Source organism: Pteropus alecto, unplaced genomic scaffold, assembly GCF_000325575.1.
Source record: "Pteropus alecto unplaced genomic scaffold, ASM32557v1 scaffold114, whole genome shotgun sequence".
In the NCBI taxonomy this organism is placed as follows: domain Eukaryota; kingdom Metazoa; phylum Chordata; class Mammalia; order Chiroptera; family Pteropodidae; genus Pteropus; species Pteropus alecto.
This window is the reverse complement of record NW_006435793.1, coordinates 4254575-4271421: the sequence shown is the minus strand read 5'-3', so window position 1 is coordinate 4271421 and position 16847 is coordinate 4254575. Positions and strand designations below refer to the sequence as shown.

General features: G+C 36.9%; 1 protein-coding gene across 17 annotated transcripts in view; it reads right to left on the bottom strand.

Moving 5' to 3' along the window:
• Positions 1 to 5422: 5422 nt before the first annotated feature.
• Positions 5423 to 16847, bottom strand: part of SLC25A51 (solute carrier family 25 member 51) — a 17013-nt gene continuing 5588 nt past the window's right edge. For 6 of the 17 annotated variants that reach the window (XM_015589085.2, XM_006911559.3, XM_025046522.1 and 3 more), the window contains 4 exons: positions 14714 to 14788; positions 13789 to 13844; positions 10320 to 10401; positions 5423 to 9581 (listed from right to left, as the gene is read on the bottom strand). In XM_015589085.2, coding sequence (XP_015444571.1) covers positions 8644 to 9537 — 894 coding nt within the window. In that variant the 5' untranslated portion in view covers positions 9538 to 9581; positions 10320 to 10401; positions 13789 to 13844; positions 14714 to 14788 and the 3' untranslated portion in view covers positions 5423 to 8643. Of the gene's footprint in view, positions 9582 to 10319; positions 10402 to 10794; positions 10853 to 13788; positions 13845 to 14713; positions 14789 to 16847 lie in introns of all 17 variants that reach the window. The other 11 variants (XM_015589091.2, XM_015589089.2, XM_015589092.2 and 8 more) reach the window with 8 other exon arrangements.

The window sequence follows — 16847 nt, the reverse complement described above, 5'->3', positions numbered from 1 at the left end:
AGCACTAATTATCACTATTTCAGTTATTCGTAGGACTGACATACTATGGGCTATTTAAAAATATTTTATTTACAAGGAAACAGTTATTTGGCATACATTTATATTAATGAATTAACAATTTATATTAGTTTCCTATTATTGATATAACAAATTACCACAAGTTTAGTGGTTAAGATAATACAAATTTATGTCCACTGAATTTTCTTCCAGGCCCTTCTTTTGGGCAGAGGATATGAAAAGTGCTCAAACTCTAGCATGCATTAGAATCACCTGGAAGGCTTGTTAAAACACAGATTGCTGGGTCCAATCCAGTTTATGATTTCATAGGTCTGGGGTGAGAGCCCCCACGTTGCATTTCTACCCAATTCCCAGTTGATGCGGTGGGTCTGGAGACCACAGTTTGAGAACTACAGATATTGAAAATGCAGTTAGGGTTTAGGTTTTTCATAGATGACAGATCCCATGGATCTTTATGTTGATAAGGGAAGCCAGAGGGAGGAGGTGGCTGCCATATTAACTTTGGAGATTGATATTCTTGATGGACAACATGGGTCCCATTAGCTCCACCATTCAGTACATTGTCAGGTCGACACTCCTTGAGCAAGAGCTAAGACGTCTCTAATTTAACATGATAAAATTTAAGTTACTGAGCAGTTAATTAAGCTAAGATCATCTTACCTTCTCAGGAACAGACTGGTGCGGTGTGGCTTATCTTCTAACTCAAAACGAGGAGCACTGCTAGAGAAATACACACTCTGGTATGAGCTGTAAAGAGCTGCAACTGCCAGAAAAGGAACAACCGAAACTTGACAGGGCAGAGACAACTGAAAACATTTTTTAATCTTTTTTTTGGAAATAGCTCTTTCCATTGAAAGCCATTTAAATTATAGGTACACTAGACTGCTGCGTGGACATTAACTTGCAAAAGCCTTTCACTATAAAAGATTAGGTTTTGTCTGTGTAAAAACGAAGGATCCAAGTTTCATTGTGGAAGGGACTACTTTTTAAAAGTTAAATACAAAGTATCAGATCTATTCTGAATGCATTGTATTTATTAAGCAGTTATTACCTAAATAGTATTTTTGTGTGTGTACTTAATAAATATATGTAATTAAAAGAAGGTTTTCCTGGCATTTCTTGAAAGTTGCTGTGTACTGGCAGGAAAATCATGATACTTACCCTGGTTCCTTCAAGGAACTACTTTTTAAAAGTTAAATACAAAGTATCAGATCTATTCTGAATGCATTGTATTTATTAAGCAGTTATTACCTAAATAGTATTTTTGTGTGTGTACTTAATAAATATATGTAATTAAAAGAAGGTTTTCCTGGCATTTATTGAAAGTTGCTGTGTATTGGCAGGAAAATCATCATACTTACCCTGGTTCCTTCAAGGGATAGGTAGATGCTCACTTCTGGGGTAGTCTTAAGAAAAAATTAGTTGATTAGCATCTATTTTACCCCCGGTCCTGTCACAATCTGTGGTGGGTATTCTGAGCCTGAGGAGAGGGAAGAGGTGGTTGCCATATTATTATTAGTGGGAAACTGAATTACTATGCCATAGGCTTATATTCCTCTCTAGCAAATATTTCTTCTAGTATAACTTCATGGCAGTCTAAGAATAACATACTAAAATAACTAAACTGAGTCAACGTATCTCTAACATCAAATATTGTGATAAGCCCCTTAATGATTTTTCTCAACATTTTATTATGAAAATGTTCAAACATGCAGCAAATTTGAATTTTAAAGTGAACGTCAATTTACCAAGTCTATTGTTAACATTTTACTATGCTTATCACTTATTTAGTATTCTATCTCTCCATCAATTCATCTTATTTATGTATTTTGAATAAATTGCAGATATCTGTACCCATCCTTCTAAAAATCCTCAACTATATCATTAACTAAAGGTCAATATATTTTTTGTTGTAAAATTTTCACATGATGCAGCACACAAATATTAACAGTATATCCACTAAGTTTATACAAATGTGTACACTTATGTCACCCAAACCCCTATCAAGATAACAGATTACTACCAGAAAGTTCCCTCATGTCCCTCCCAGTCAAGTCTCCTCCCTCATCCCTCCCAGAGGCAACCAGTTTTTTTCTACCAGAGTTGCCTCTTCTAGAACTTCATAAAAATGGAATCATATGTTATACATTGATATTTAAGAGACAAATCCCTAAGAAGTTCAAAGTGTCTCTGAAACAAGGAGGGTAATAATGATAACGACAACATTTGGAATAAGATTATGATTCATTCATTGAACAGACGTTTATGAGAACCTCTGGTCTGTGGATACAAAGATCAGAAGACAGTCCTTGCCCTGAAGTTCATACTGTCTTGAAGGATGCAGCACACACACCATGGAGAGAGAGCTGGGGTCGAGACAGTCATCACATGCCACAGGAGACCTAATCTAGCCTGGGAGCCAGTGGGGCATCAAGGGGGGTTTAAATTCTTACTTTGGAATTTGTTTCAGGCATCCAATGCTCTGTATTCCCACAAGTCTCAAATCATAACTCGAAATGATTTGTCTTTAAATAAGGGTGGTTTTACAGTAGTGAGCAGATATAAGACAAATTTGCTAAACATGGAAGAAACTATTAAAAGCACAAACAAATTATTAGGGATGGTTTTCTCTAGTTTGAGTCGATCTAAACTCAAAGGTACTTAGTATTGCTCCTAGAAACAAAAACAACATGCTTTTCTGTTCCTGGCCCACAAGTAGCAGATGCTTTAAAGAGCTCCAACCAGCAACAGCAAATCTTTCCTCCTCTGGGACTTCGCCTTAGCTTTCTCAAGGCATTCACACCTATTACATCTCCAAGTTACATCTTCTATTACATCTTTAGGCCCTCACCTCCTAACTTCTTTTTTACACTCTACTTCCATATTTCACACACATATTACAAATAAAAAGTACTTGGTTCCCATACATAACCATTTTTCCCTATTATGTCCTTCTTGAAACACTGTGGCTGTTTTCTAGGGGGAAGTGAGGAGTGGGGAGCCTGCAAATTTCTTTTCTTAAATCATTCTTTTCTCAGAAAAGTAAGATTGAGGAAAGTTCTGAAGCTTCTTTTTGCCCAAGGAAAAGGAGAAAGCTATATACTAGAAGCCACCTATTACTGCAGATATGACCCCCGAAAGAGGTTCCTTTTTCCTAGTATCATATGAAACAAAAAGGTACCATCTCAATGCAACTAAATGCATTCCATTCCCCCTTTTTGGTGTACTCTGTATCAGGAGCAAGTAACTGCTGGCTGGTTCCCCAAGAGTACCTGAACTGAATGTGTTTTGTTGATGATGAAAGGTAGAACGACTAGAGAGGTGGTTTGATCTAAACAATTAAAACAAGTCACTGCCTTCATGGCACTTCTACAGTAACAAAGCAGCGGTCAATGACCCACTCATTATTTTAAGGAATACTTTCTTCTTACCCTTCTTGGTCAGCTTCATTCAGCTGAGTTCCACAATTCACAAACAGTGCAAAGAGGGATAAAACGGAGTGCCTGTACATACATACAATCTTGACTTATGCACAATTTTTTTTTGTCTCAAATTAACTAGACATTTCTCAGACTAAAGGACAGCTGAGTGTTAAAGGAAAATCAAGAACACTTGTCATTTAGCTCATATGAACGAACTTAATGTTTGTGTCCCACCCAAAACCTGGGATTTCGAGGTGGGGCCTTTGGGAGGTAATTAGGTTTCGATGAGGTTCTCTAAACAAGGTTCTCTGCCATGTGAGGATACAGTAAGAAGTCTGCACACCAAGAGGCCTCTCGACAGGAAATCTGCTGGCCCCTTAATCTTAGACTTTCCAGCCTCTGGAACTGTGAGAAACATCTGTTGTTTAAGCTATCCAGTTAATGGCATTTCGTTATGGCAGCCTGAGCAGTGTAAACATTTTTTTCCTTAACTTCCATGCACCATCAAGGAATGAGAGTCAGATAGGATATTCTGGAATGCTGTAATTCTGAATACCCACAAGTCCCTTAACTCTCTTGATTCTTAGACATACCAGACATCTACCAGGTATCAGGCACCATGCCAGGCACCTCAAGGTGGATACTAGAGCAGAATCTCTGCCTTTTGGAGCTGGCATTCGAAAGGAGCTAGTGGCATCAAATAATCACAAAACAGGGCATGGTAGCATAAGTACAAAAGAGGAACCTGAGTTAGCCCTGCGAGTATGGACCAGCTTCCCTGAAGAAGTGACATTTGATCTCAGTCTGAAGGCCTCAGTAGGAGTTAGAGTCAGGGAAGGGTGCAGTGTTTACAGCAGGGGAACTCTGCATGGGTGAAGGCCTGGAAGCTGAAATACAGAAGTCCCTGTGCTGGAGGGCAGACTGGGCAGGGCAGTTTTAGCTGGAGATGAGAATAAAGGACGCAGGGCCCAGATCATTTCATCTAAAAAGATTACTCACAGCAATATGAAGAATGGACCGAAGGGAGATGAGAATTTAGATAAAGCCTATCTTATTCTTAGTTTCTGCTTCAAAATCAGATATGCTCATCTGGGGGAAAAAAAATCCCTATTGGAATCTTCAGTTGCTAAATGGATCAAGTTGGGGAACCAGCCTCTCGGGTCGGAGACCTGGAATGCTCGCAGCTGTGCAGGGCTCCCCTAGACCCTGCCCAGTTCCACCCTCAGATACATACGCTCCTCATTCTGCCGTCTATAAGGGCTGCTGCAGGTGGGTTAAAATGACATTTCATCAAATGACATGTAAAATGCCCGTTTTCAATTTTAATGTTCAGAACATTCACTTTTCTAATGAATTTCTACCCTAAACTGGAGTTTTAGAAGCATTATACGGTAACTGCTCCCTCACCAAGTGGGTCATTGTCACGTAAACTCAACTATCCTTAGACACAGGAAACATCTTACAATTTATCATGTAAACCAACAGTGGAGCTAAGATAGCTTCACACTCTCCAAAAAGGAAGGAACAGCTATGGAGTTAAATGCAGATATAAAAATCTTGAAAAGCATGAACATCCAGACTATTGAGCTTGGGGGTAAGCATGAACTGAAGGTACATGATTACAACAAAAATGCTTGGTAAGTTGCATTTACCAAGACAGTTTCATATTCAGTAGGAAAGTTTATTTCACTTGAGAAAAAGCTTTAAAAAACGAAATCGTTGCAGTTTAGCTATCTGGAAAATTAACTTTTTGGAACGCCTCTTGAAGATGGATAAATGAAGGACTGTTCTACCTTCAAAGTTATCAGGTGAAGCTGCTAAGACTCAAAGTAGTGTGTTAAATGTATTACCAACAAAAATACGAATAGATAAATCTACCACCAGAAAAGGAAAGTGCTAGTAACCCTAACCCAACCACAAGAAAAGACCAAATGGACTTAAAAAAACTTTATTCCAAAAAGAATTACCAAAAAAGCAGCACGTTAACTGACACATTTAACAGATTTTATTTAAATTCAAATAGTCACAAAACTCAAAATATCAAACAAAAACAGCTTTGTGTGAATAACCACTTTTAATAATGGAACTTTAAAAATGGAAATATGTAGAGATTGCCTCACAATTCTGGAGACATTTGGGCAAGCAAATATTTAATATTAAGCAAAAAAACAGTATTAAAAACGAAGATCCTCAAATTTAAGTAGAATGCCTATTCAAGTCTTCGATATGCATTTATGTGCACATAAGAAAACAAAAGAAATAATTATTTTAAAAGAAATCAAGTCTTTCTTCACCTTCAACTCTGATCGCATACCCCTCACACTACAGTACTTCAACTACACTGAAACAGTGCTGGTCAATGACTGGCTTACTATGAAGCCCTCTAGATCCCATTTCATCCATCATATTATTCCCTTACATGTCTGCACAGCCTTCTGAGTATTACCACTGTTATCAAGCTAGGGTATTTCAAGTCTCCAACGATGAGTATATATATATATACACACAATTCTATTTTACTACAGTTCACAATATACAGCAAGTGATTATATAACCAACGATAAGGTAAAATGAATATTGACTATTGAGACAAAAACATCAACACTGTCTCTGACACAAATGAGACACACAAATCTGCCACCATGCAGTGTTTACTCTGGTGCAGTCCTGAGGGCTCATACCACTCTATGCTAAATATAGAATCCATAACATCAGATGAAGTACAGGAGGCAAGTTCAGAAGTGCCCTGCGCTTGTGAGGTGTGTGTCACATATGTAACAGAAAGAGACACTTTTAAAGCTTTTCAAAGTTATTTGATGTCTGCCTTTAAAAAATTACTACCATACTCGTTCACACTGAAGGCAAAAACAATAGAATCTCTTATTTATAACACATGTTGACTTAAAGTTCAGACAATGCTGTTGGCTACAAGTTCTGTTGAATTTTTGTCAAATTTAAAGAGTTCATGGGACAACACAAAACTGTAATGAATTTGCAGTTTGGTCTTCAAAAGCTATAAAAAGTGACAAAGAAATCCAAAATTATTATGAGTTAAAACCATTAAAAATATTTATTGTTTTTAAATGCCACATATTTAACACAGCAGAAACCAAAGCATACTCCTTTGAATTTTCACTTCAATTGTATGTCACAAAAGTGCTTTAGAACTTAGATGATCTCATCCCCTACATGGAGTGTCTAGAAAAAAGGAAGCCCCATGGAACCAAAGGGCCATGGAGTCCACTCCCAGGGCCAAGGCACGACTGACCCCAGGCTCACACATCTGCCACATGCTGAGTACCTACACGTGCCCAGGAGTGTTCAGGGACACACACACACACATGAATGAGGGGGTCAGGCATCACTGTGCTTTTGTCATTCATTTCTGAAACAGCTGCTTCAAATCTTGACTATTTGATATTCAAAGGATGCTACTCACATTTGGTGACAAACTGTTTTCTGAAATCCTTACATCTGCACCTTTTCTGATGTAAACTGCCATTTCTAGCACATTGTCCAACAGAGCTGCTGTAAACCTTGACTGTCTGACACAACATTGTCCAACAGAGCTGCTGTAAAGCTTGACTACTGCCTGACAAATGCTCGGTGATGTTTCCTAACCCCTTGTTTGGTAGAATGTTCATTTTATTTGACCAGCCATACTGCATGTAGAGGTAAACATCTTTTTTGGACTATCTGCCCAGAAACTGAGTAAACTACCAATTGAGACCCTGATTTTATTTTGGTCAGTATGTGCACATATTCATATGCAATTACCCAAAATGATGAAAAACTGGTACTAAGAAACCTAACTACTTTGCCACATCAGATGCTAGAAAGCTATCTTAATATTTGCAGATGTAGGTTTTTAAAAGATAAACCACTTTTCTAAGATGTTTCATGTTTTATTATTTAATTGGTATGAGTCATTTGCCTTATTTATCTGGAAAACTATTTTAAAATCTGATTCCTTTGACAAGTTTTTGTAGGGCAAAGGATGAGTAAGATATCCAACTACTACCGACTTCTAGAATTTAAAATTAACCCTTCAAATAGCTTTACTTAGATCTTATCCTTTCAAACTGTTTTAATAGTGGTAAAACTGGGTTCCCAAAATGTAAAAATCCTAACAGAAGTCTCTATTTCCAGGACAACAAAAAAAGACAGCTAACACTGTGTGGTGAAAGCTATCCTGATTTTTTTCCCCTCCCCCAAAACATTTAGAAACTAGGGGGAAATAATCTGGGATTCCATTAGACTTCTGAAATAAAATTTTATGGAAGTGTTTCTGCCTTTTTAAAGGAGTTTCAAGAGAATAGGCTACTTTAATAAGACAAACTACTACTTAAAGAAAAAAAACCCCAAAGCCGTTTACTAAGTTGGCAACAATAATTCAAATAAACTGAGCTACAGAGTTTGATCTATATGCAATGAATACGAAACTTCTTAACAGGATGAAATGCCTATAACAAAATTTAAGTCTCCCCTATTTTGGCAACAAGTGTAATTAACATAAGGATACTTTGGGCTGGTTTAAGGTCACATTCAGAACAGAAAATTTTCAAACCTAGAAAGCAAAATGGAAGCTTTCAACGGCTGCTTGAGTCTACCCTGTCTAATCAAAAATAGTTTGGATACTATTCCAACCGATGTTTTTTTCAAAATGAAGACAACCAATTTATCATGAAAAGCCTTCATCTATTAAGCGTGCTCCTTCTGTTGGGCTCCTTTGTCCTACCATGTATATGCTTAAGTTTAGCAAAGACTACCCTTTGCAACTCCTAAGAGCAGAGAAGCAAGAAATGGAGTATTAAAAGTAAAGCCTGAGAATTCAAGGAGCCCTAAGAGCCTTTTCTCTGGCTGGTCATGGCCACTTATGTTTTAATACAGAAGGTTTAAAGACTGGGGAAAAGACTATTTTGGCTATTAGTTTCCTTGTCAAAAGTCATCCACGAGATAGCTTTTAACCAGGCAATTAGCTCAAGCTGTTAGGTAATGATTAACCCCTCACCCCAAAAAAATACCCCTTAAATTTTCCTATTGAAACTTTTTATTCTGAATCGGTTGGTGCTTAAGAAAAACAGCTTTGCCCATAATTCATCATGCCCTGGACTTAAGACACCAACTTGTACTTGGTCAATTAGGAACTGCATTCTCCTTAGGTCTAGTTGGTTGATAAATGGCACTTAACTGATAATTTCTTTCATGTAATCTTTAACAAGAACTCATAAGTCGCATTGATTATGCCCCAAGAGATGAGGGACCGATGGTAATTTAGATGGGCACCTCTGAAAAGATTTGTCAGTTTCCTGTCCCGTTCTAACCATATTTTTTGGAAAACTTTGGAAAAAGACTGAAATTCCCCACCAATCTGAGACTGCATGCGAGTTTTTACAACATTAACTGGAAAAAACAAGATTCCCAACATGGCACCCAACAGACCTCCGCAGATAAAGTCATTGACCAAATGAGCACTGTGAGTCGTTGCGGTAGGCAGGTGCTCCTTAATGGGGCCGCGAAGGCCAAAAAAAAGGACATTGCTGAATCCGTTACGGAAGAGAACAGGTATCAAGCCTCGATAATACTCTCTAATTCCATGGCATTTCAGTGCCTTGAAAGCCTGATAAGTGTTTGTAAATTTGTCATGATGCTTGTGGTCTTGAAGCAACGTTTGAACTCTTTCCAAAGGAGTGAAAATTGCTTCTGTTGTTCCTGCAAGTAATGCTGCCATGCTACGGGTTGCAAACTCTGGGGTACTGATATGCTTACGGAGAAGGCAAGATAAATCCTCATAAAGACCAAACATAAGTGCCAGTGTAGTTGTCTTCTGCAATAACGGGGGAAGGATTCCACGATACAAGTTTCGAAATCCATCCCTCCTCAACTGAAGCACTGCGTCCCTGGTTTTGATTCCATACAGCTGCTGCCGGAAGAGGACCTTCTGAATGGGAAATGTGATTGCTACATTGTTGAAAGCTGCACAGCAGCCACACAAGTAATGCTTCATTTCACTAACATTTGCAATATGAGGTGATATATCTTGTTTTGAAGATGTTATGATTGGCGACCTTTTTTCATGAGCTTCTGAATCCATCATGTGGCTTAAGATCCTTTCTTCCTCATGAATGACTTTTTTTTAACCTACGAGTGATAAAATGACAGTGGGTAAATCTTTAAACACAGTGTTAAACACATGGATTTTTACCCCCTTACCCTTCCTCCAATTTCTGGATACTATTACATTTTCCCCTTTAGATTAAATCAGTAGTTCTCTAAGTATTTTCAGAGGACACTGGAAGTTCCTGAGACCCCTTCCATGGTCCGGGAGGTCCTCCCTTTTCCAATAACATACTATGTGAAGCTGGATTTTCTGTATAAACTTTCACCAAAACGACTTATCACAGCAGACTGAATGTAGAAGCAGGTATGAGACCGTACCTATATGCCAGACTTTTAAAAAGATTTGCAAAACTGTAAAACACAAAAAACCTTTTTTTGAAAAAGTTATTTTTCATGAAAATGTGTTATGTTAACATGTAATGGGGTTTATCATTAAAGCGAATTAATATTTTTAAATTGTTTTAATTTTTAAGACCACGATTATTAATCCACATAAAGGCTCTTTGGCATCTGCAACAATTTTTAGTGTAAAGGGGTCCTGAGACCAAAAAAATTGAGAACCATTGGACTAGTTCATACACCCGGCCTACAATACAAATGGTATATACCAGCAGCCCCAAACTTTTTTGGCACTGGGGACCGGTGCCCCTATGAGAATCCAATGCCTGATGATCTGAGGTGGAGCCGAGGCGGTGATGCTAGCGCTGGGGGAGCAGCCGCAAATACAGATGAAGCTTCGCTCGCTTGCCCACCACTCACCTCCTGTTGTGTGGTCCGCGGCCTGGGGGTTGTGGACCCCTGGTATATACCATTATCCCTCTGAAACCAACTCAAAGTCCTCCTATGAGAAATAAAATAGCAAGATATGCCTTCACTCTGTTAGTGCTTATTTACTATCTACTCTGAACTAGGACTTCTGCTAAGTGCTAGGGATTAAAAGATAAGGAACCACAATCTAATAGGAGATTCTGCCAAGGTAAACAATGTTACATTGTGGTACAGAATCCAAAAGAATTGCAAGCAGGGTCTCTAAGAGACTGCTGCACACCCACGTTCACAGCAGCACTATTCACAACACTCAAGAGGTGGAAGCAACCCAAATGTCCACTGATGAATAGATATACAAAAAGGAAGAAAATCCTATCATGTGCTACAACGTGGAAGGAACCTTGAGAACTGTATGCTAAGTGAAATAAGCCAGTCATAAAAAGACAAATACTATGATTCCACTTACATGAGATACCTAAAGTAGTCAGTTCAGAGACAGAAAGCAGAATGGTGGTTACCAGGGACTGGAAGAGAGTGGAACAGGGAGTTATTATTTAACGAGTAGAGTTTCAGTTCTGCAAGGCGAAAGTTATGGAAATCTGTCTTATTACAATGTAAAAACACTTAACATTACTGAATTGTACACTTAAAATTGGTCAAGATAACTTTCATGATATATTTTACCACAAAGACTACATACACTAAGGGTTTCAACAGTTAAAAAAAAAAAAAAAAAAGGTCAGATAATCCATCTAGGTCTCCGACCTATGACAAAAAGAACAAACCAAGTTCCTTATGTTTTTTTCTTTCTCATATCACACACATGCTGTTGTAAACTGCTAAGCATTCAGGAAAAAAGATGTTTAAGAGAAATTTAATTGCTGTGAAGGTAAAGTTAAGTGCAGAGCTAAGGCATGGAATCAGAAAGCATCAGTTCTTGAGGAGCTATTGCATTGCAGGAGCCAAAGATATGTAACAAATTATGGAACACATACATATAATTTTCCTTGCAGAAATATAGCCTAGGGAAATTATTAACACAAGATGTAAACAAAGATTCAACTACAGGACAGCCACAATGCTACATCACATAAATAAAGATGTAGCTATCTGATGAGTATCATATAGATATTAAAAATAAGAATATTTAAGGTTCAGTAACTTTGAATTTTTAATGATGTTAACAAAAGTTTAGACAGCAGTGAGTCCTTTTACTGATCAATAAAAAGTTATAGAAAAAAACAATTTTTGAAGGACATGGCAAAATTCTGCTTTTATTAATTACACATAAAAAAGTTAAAATGAGTAGTTTATATTTTTGCAATTTCACATTACTAGACTTTCCTTTTCTTCATTTTTCAATTAAATTTGTCTCAATCTATTTAACTGTTTTCAATAAAGAGTGACAACAATGAAGCCTAATTAGAACTACAAAAGTCCTACAGTATCAGACCAATGAGAGAAAGTTCCAAAGTGACCAAAGGCAAATTGCTGTACCTGAGGCTCGGCTTCCATACTTATAACCAAAGCTAATGCCATCCAAGCACAATTAGAGTGAAAGTCAGCTGAAGAGCACCAATACATTAGACTCTAACACTGTGGTGGGGACATGGTAAATGGAGTCAGAGTCCACAACAAATGTCAGCCTTTCCATTTGTTTCCTTCCCTAAGTTCTTAATAAAAATGTTTTTCACATTTATTTCATTCAGACATACAGGATAACACTGTCAAGAAGACTCTCATTTACTTTGGTTGGGAATTTCTTCTTTGCATGCTTTTACACTGACTCTCAATATGCTAAGAGAATTAAATTCAACCAATTTATTCAACTCCTGTAATGTTCCAGGCACTCTCCTAGGTGTCAGAGATTAGTAATAAACAGAAACCTTGACCTCAGGGGAGATAAGACATGCCAACAATTAGACTACAATGTGATAAAAGCAATCACAGAAATAAGTAAAAGATATAAAGGCCCCACAGAGGAAGGGGTCATTAACTTGATGTCTGGAGGGAATGACAGGGCAGGCTAGGATCTCTGAATGCTGACTTGGACTCCCTTTTAGCCAAAGGCAGTAGAGGTTAAAATGCAGGTCAAAGGAGCAGCAGTATCACATTCTTGAGGAATTACAGTAGTCTCCCTTTATCCATGGGGGATATGTTCCAAGATCTCCCCAGTGGATGCCTGAAACCGAGGACAGTACCAAACCCTACATATATTTTTTTCTAGGATAAAGTTTAATTTATAAATTAGGCATGGCAAGAAATTAATAAAACAATTATAGTAATATACTATAATAAAAGTTATTTGAATGTGCTCATTCTTTCAACGTCTTATTGTACTGTACTCATCCTTCTTGTGATGATGTGAGATGATACAATGCCTACGTGATGAGCGGAAGCGAGATGAATGATGTAAGCATTGTGATGTAGCGTTAGGGTACATACTATTAAGGCTGCATGAACACAAGCACAATGATACCCGTGACAGTCGATCTGATAACAGAGACGACTACCAAGTGACTAACGGGTGGATAGCATATACAGCATGGATACAATGCTGGACAGAGAGAGGATTCGTGTCCCGGGAGGGACGGTATGAGATTTCATTACACTACTCAGAACAGCATGCAATTTAAATCTTATGAATTGTTTATTTCTGGAATTTTCAATTTAATATTTTTGGACCTTGGTTGACCGTGGTAACTGAAACTGAGGATAAGGGGGTATTCTGTACTGAATATGTCCTGCTGGGTGGCAGATGAGGGTGGAGAAGCAGGCTAGGACCTGTGTTAGGAGGCTCTCGGGAAGATCCCAAGACCCTCTGACACTACTATGTACTACTTTTTTTCTTTTTTCGTCTGAAGCATATAGAAACAGACTACATTCTTTAAGTCATACCAAGATCTGTGTGCCCTTTTCCCAGAAGATATACTAAGAAAATGTAACATGTGCACACTTTGGCCCAAAGTCTTTGTTCGGAGTTCCAGCTCACTTGCTATCATGTTCCCACTAAGAAAGATAAACTTGCCCTCAGCTGGGAGGAATGAAGACTGGACACCACTGCAGACCCAAAGTCTGCCCTACCGAAGGTTATAAAAGGGGCTAGGGAATTTTTCTCCCCACTAAATCACCTGGTTACACCTATAGAACTCAGCACCAGAAGTCCAACCTTTCATGTCCACCCACACTCAGGGGAGCCATTACCACCTCCGGACAACAAAAGCACTTTGTTCATTGAAGACACCTCAACTTGGCAGAGGACTAGAAGCAGTGGGACTTATATCTAAATCCTGCTTAGCACTATCATGGATGGGGAATAAAGGGACAGTAAAAACTGTTCGCTGGTGTTCTGAAAATTTGTTCCACTGCCAATTTAAATAATCAAAGTAAGGCTTGGTTCAGAAAGAAATTATTTCTCATTTTGGCAGATATTAAAGCAGTTAGATAATAATGAAGTCACCTGTATGCTCGACCAAGAGAGGCCAGATTCCTTAGAGTTGGCGGCTTGTAAATGCACTAAAACAACAAAACAATAAATGAATCATTTAAGTAAAAATTCATTAAAAAATGTATATTATTTTTTACAGCACAGAGAATATAGTCAATATTATAATTATATATGGTGTCAGGTAGGCACTAGATTTATCACAGGGATCACTTCATAAGTTATATAAATGTCTAACCACTATGCTGTACACTTGAAACTAATATAATATTGAACGTCAACTGTAATTGAAAAATAAAATTTTTAAATGTATATTACATTTTAGAAAAAAGTTACACATTAAAGTGACACATTAAAATACAGATTTAAAAAAGATGTCTTTTTTTTTTTTTAAAGAAAAACAAAGTTGCAAATCAATATACAGACATCCTCTCCTCTAGGCTCACTGCCTTGACTCAGGTATCTCTTGCCTGACTAGTATAAAAGCCTCTTTACTAGTCAGAATGACTCTAGTTGCATTCACTTCACCATCACCCTACCCCACCAACCTATCCATTATTGAAAAAAAATACACCAAAAGAACACACTACTAAGTAAAAAGAGCAAGGTGTGTTAACAATGCATTTTGGAATCTTCTAATAACAGCACAGAGGCACTCCAGTGTTTTGAATGGTGGCATAGTATTCTATTAAATGAATATATTATATAAATTTATTCTATGGCCTACTTATGGTCACTGTTTTCTTGTTTTGTTTTTTCTTTTTATTTCTTTTAAAAAATGCTGCAATGGGAGGCCTTATACCTATACCTTGCTTGGGTGAACTCTTACAAGTTTATCTGTTGGGTAAATCTTTACGATGGCATTGTTGGCTCAAAGAGTAATAAATACATTTTAATTTGATAGCTATCCCAAACTACTCCCATAAGAGTTACAACTTACATTTCCATTAAGTGTACGCCAGTATCAGTTTCCTTGCCATTTCCAGCAGCAGGTATTAAACTAATTTCTGCCAATCTGATGGGTGAAAAAATTCTTGTCATTTAAAATTTTTGAATAAAATTTAACATTTTTCGTTTCTGATCATTTGAATTTCTTTTACTGTAAATTTTCATATTACTCATTTTTCTGTATGCACTTTTTATTTTTATAAAATTTCTTTGCATATGAAGAAAATCAATCCTATAAATCAATCTTATATTAATCAAATTGTGACAAATATTTTCCCTATTTTGTAGCATTTTTGTGAGACGGAAATTCTTAATTTGGATATTAAATCTATCAATCTTGGCTTCTAGGTTTTGTGTCCTCCTTAGAAGGCCTTAAATATTCTAAAATTATAAACAAGTAATTCATGCTTCCCTTTACAACTTCAATGGTTTATTATCCAGTTTGTAATCTCTCTAGAATTCGAATATAAGGAGTGAGGCAAAGAGATTGCCTACAAAACTGATGAACTATCTTTTCATTACTGGTTAGCATAACCTAAATACCCATAGACATTTTGCATTTATTTCTACACTCCATTCTGTTCCACCAACAGCCTAGGTATTTCGTCCCTACTGTAGCAAAAGAATAGGTTTCATTATCTAGTAGAGCTTCCCCTTGTACTCTCGTTATCAGAATTACTAAGTTTTCCAGACTCTCACACTTTTCCAGGTAAACTTTAGTGTATCTGTATATATTTCTCCCCAAAATCTTGTTGGTATTTTAGAGTGGAAGTGACTTTATAGGTAAATTTAAAGAACTGTCATTTTTTCAAAACCGAACATTACAAGTCTCCGTATTGTACCTTTTCACAAACCTTAATAGCATTAAAAAATTCTTTTCATATAGATATTTTTTATGTCTAGGTATTTTACCTTTCAGTCATTATTATGAATGGGTTGCTTCCTTCCAGTTAATTTTGTAACTGCTTTTTTATCTGCATATAAAAAAGCTACCAATTCTTGTATTAAAATTAGATCAGCCAAGTTACCGAATCCTCTATTTCTCAGTTTTTTGGTGGATTTGCTTCAGTTTCTACTATAAAGAATATCACAAATAATTTTGCCTTCTTCTTTATAATATGTATCTTTGTTTTACCTTATTGGGTCAGCAAATACTTCCTGAACAAAATTAAATTATGGTAATAGTGAACATCCTGATGTTTTTGTCATCTGTGGGAACTTTGTCAGGGATTGCTGTTAAGTATGATGCTGACTTGCGGTTTGAGAAACAGGAAGTTCCTGTCATCCGAATGTTCAAAATCCAAGTCTTTGCAGTTTCAAGTTTACACAGGGAAGCAAGTGATAACACAAAAATGTTCACGGATCAACTGGGCCATATAAAATTTGTTCCCACTCAAGTAACTTCCCTGCTTACTCTCTGTCCCTGCTCATCTTTAGGACTGTGCTGCAAACGTCTTTCCAGTACTATAACATAATTCCATCTGACAAATTAAACTAAAACCCCCAAAACTTCATTCTACATTCATTCTAAGAATTAGTATATCTGCAATTATACTTTAAGCCCATGCCCACCGTTATTTACTAGGAAATTATGTTTCCCACTAAAAATGAATTCCATCTTTTTAGTACTAATGATCAACTGATTTACACAGTATTTTGTTATACAAGTTTATATGTAGCATATATTACTATCATTTATGCAGACTTTTTATAAGCGGTTTCCATTCATGCAGTCTCATTTTACACGGTTCTTTTTCATTTCCATTACTGATTACTCTTTATAAAAAACAAATGTTTAACTCAACAACGTACAAAGAACTAATACTAGTACTTCCAAATATTTCGAGCGATGAAGACAGTGACTTTGTACCAATTAAAGTCACTGATTGCTTTAGATTACAGCACAGACACTGACAACAAATAAAATTTTGGTTTTTCTGAATTTTCATCAGCATATTTTTGTGAAAATATGTGAAATAAATATTTTTATAACATATCGGTCTATTTCGTTAGTATTTTTTCCTACTGGTGGACTCTCTTTACGCATGGAACAGATAATCCACGTAAATCGAAGGACAAGTGGATACATCATTCTTGTTTTATGAAAGTTAAACTATCTCCACCCC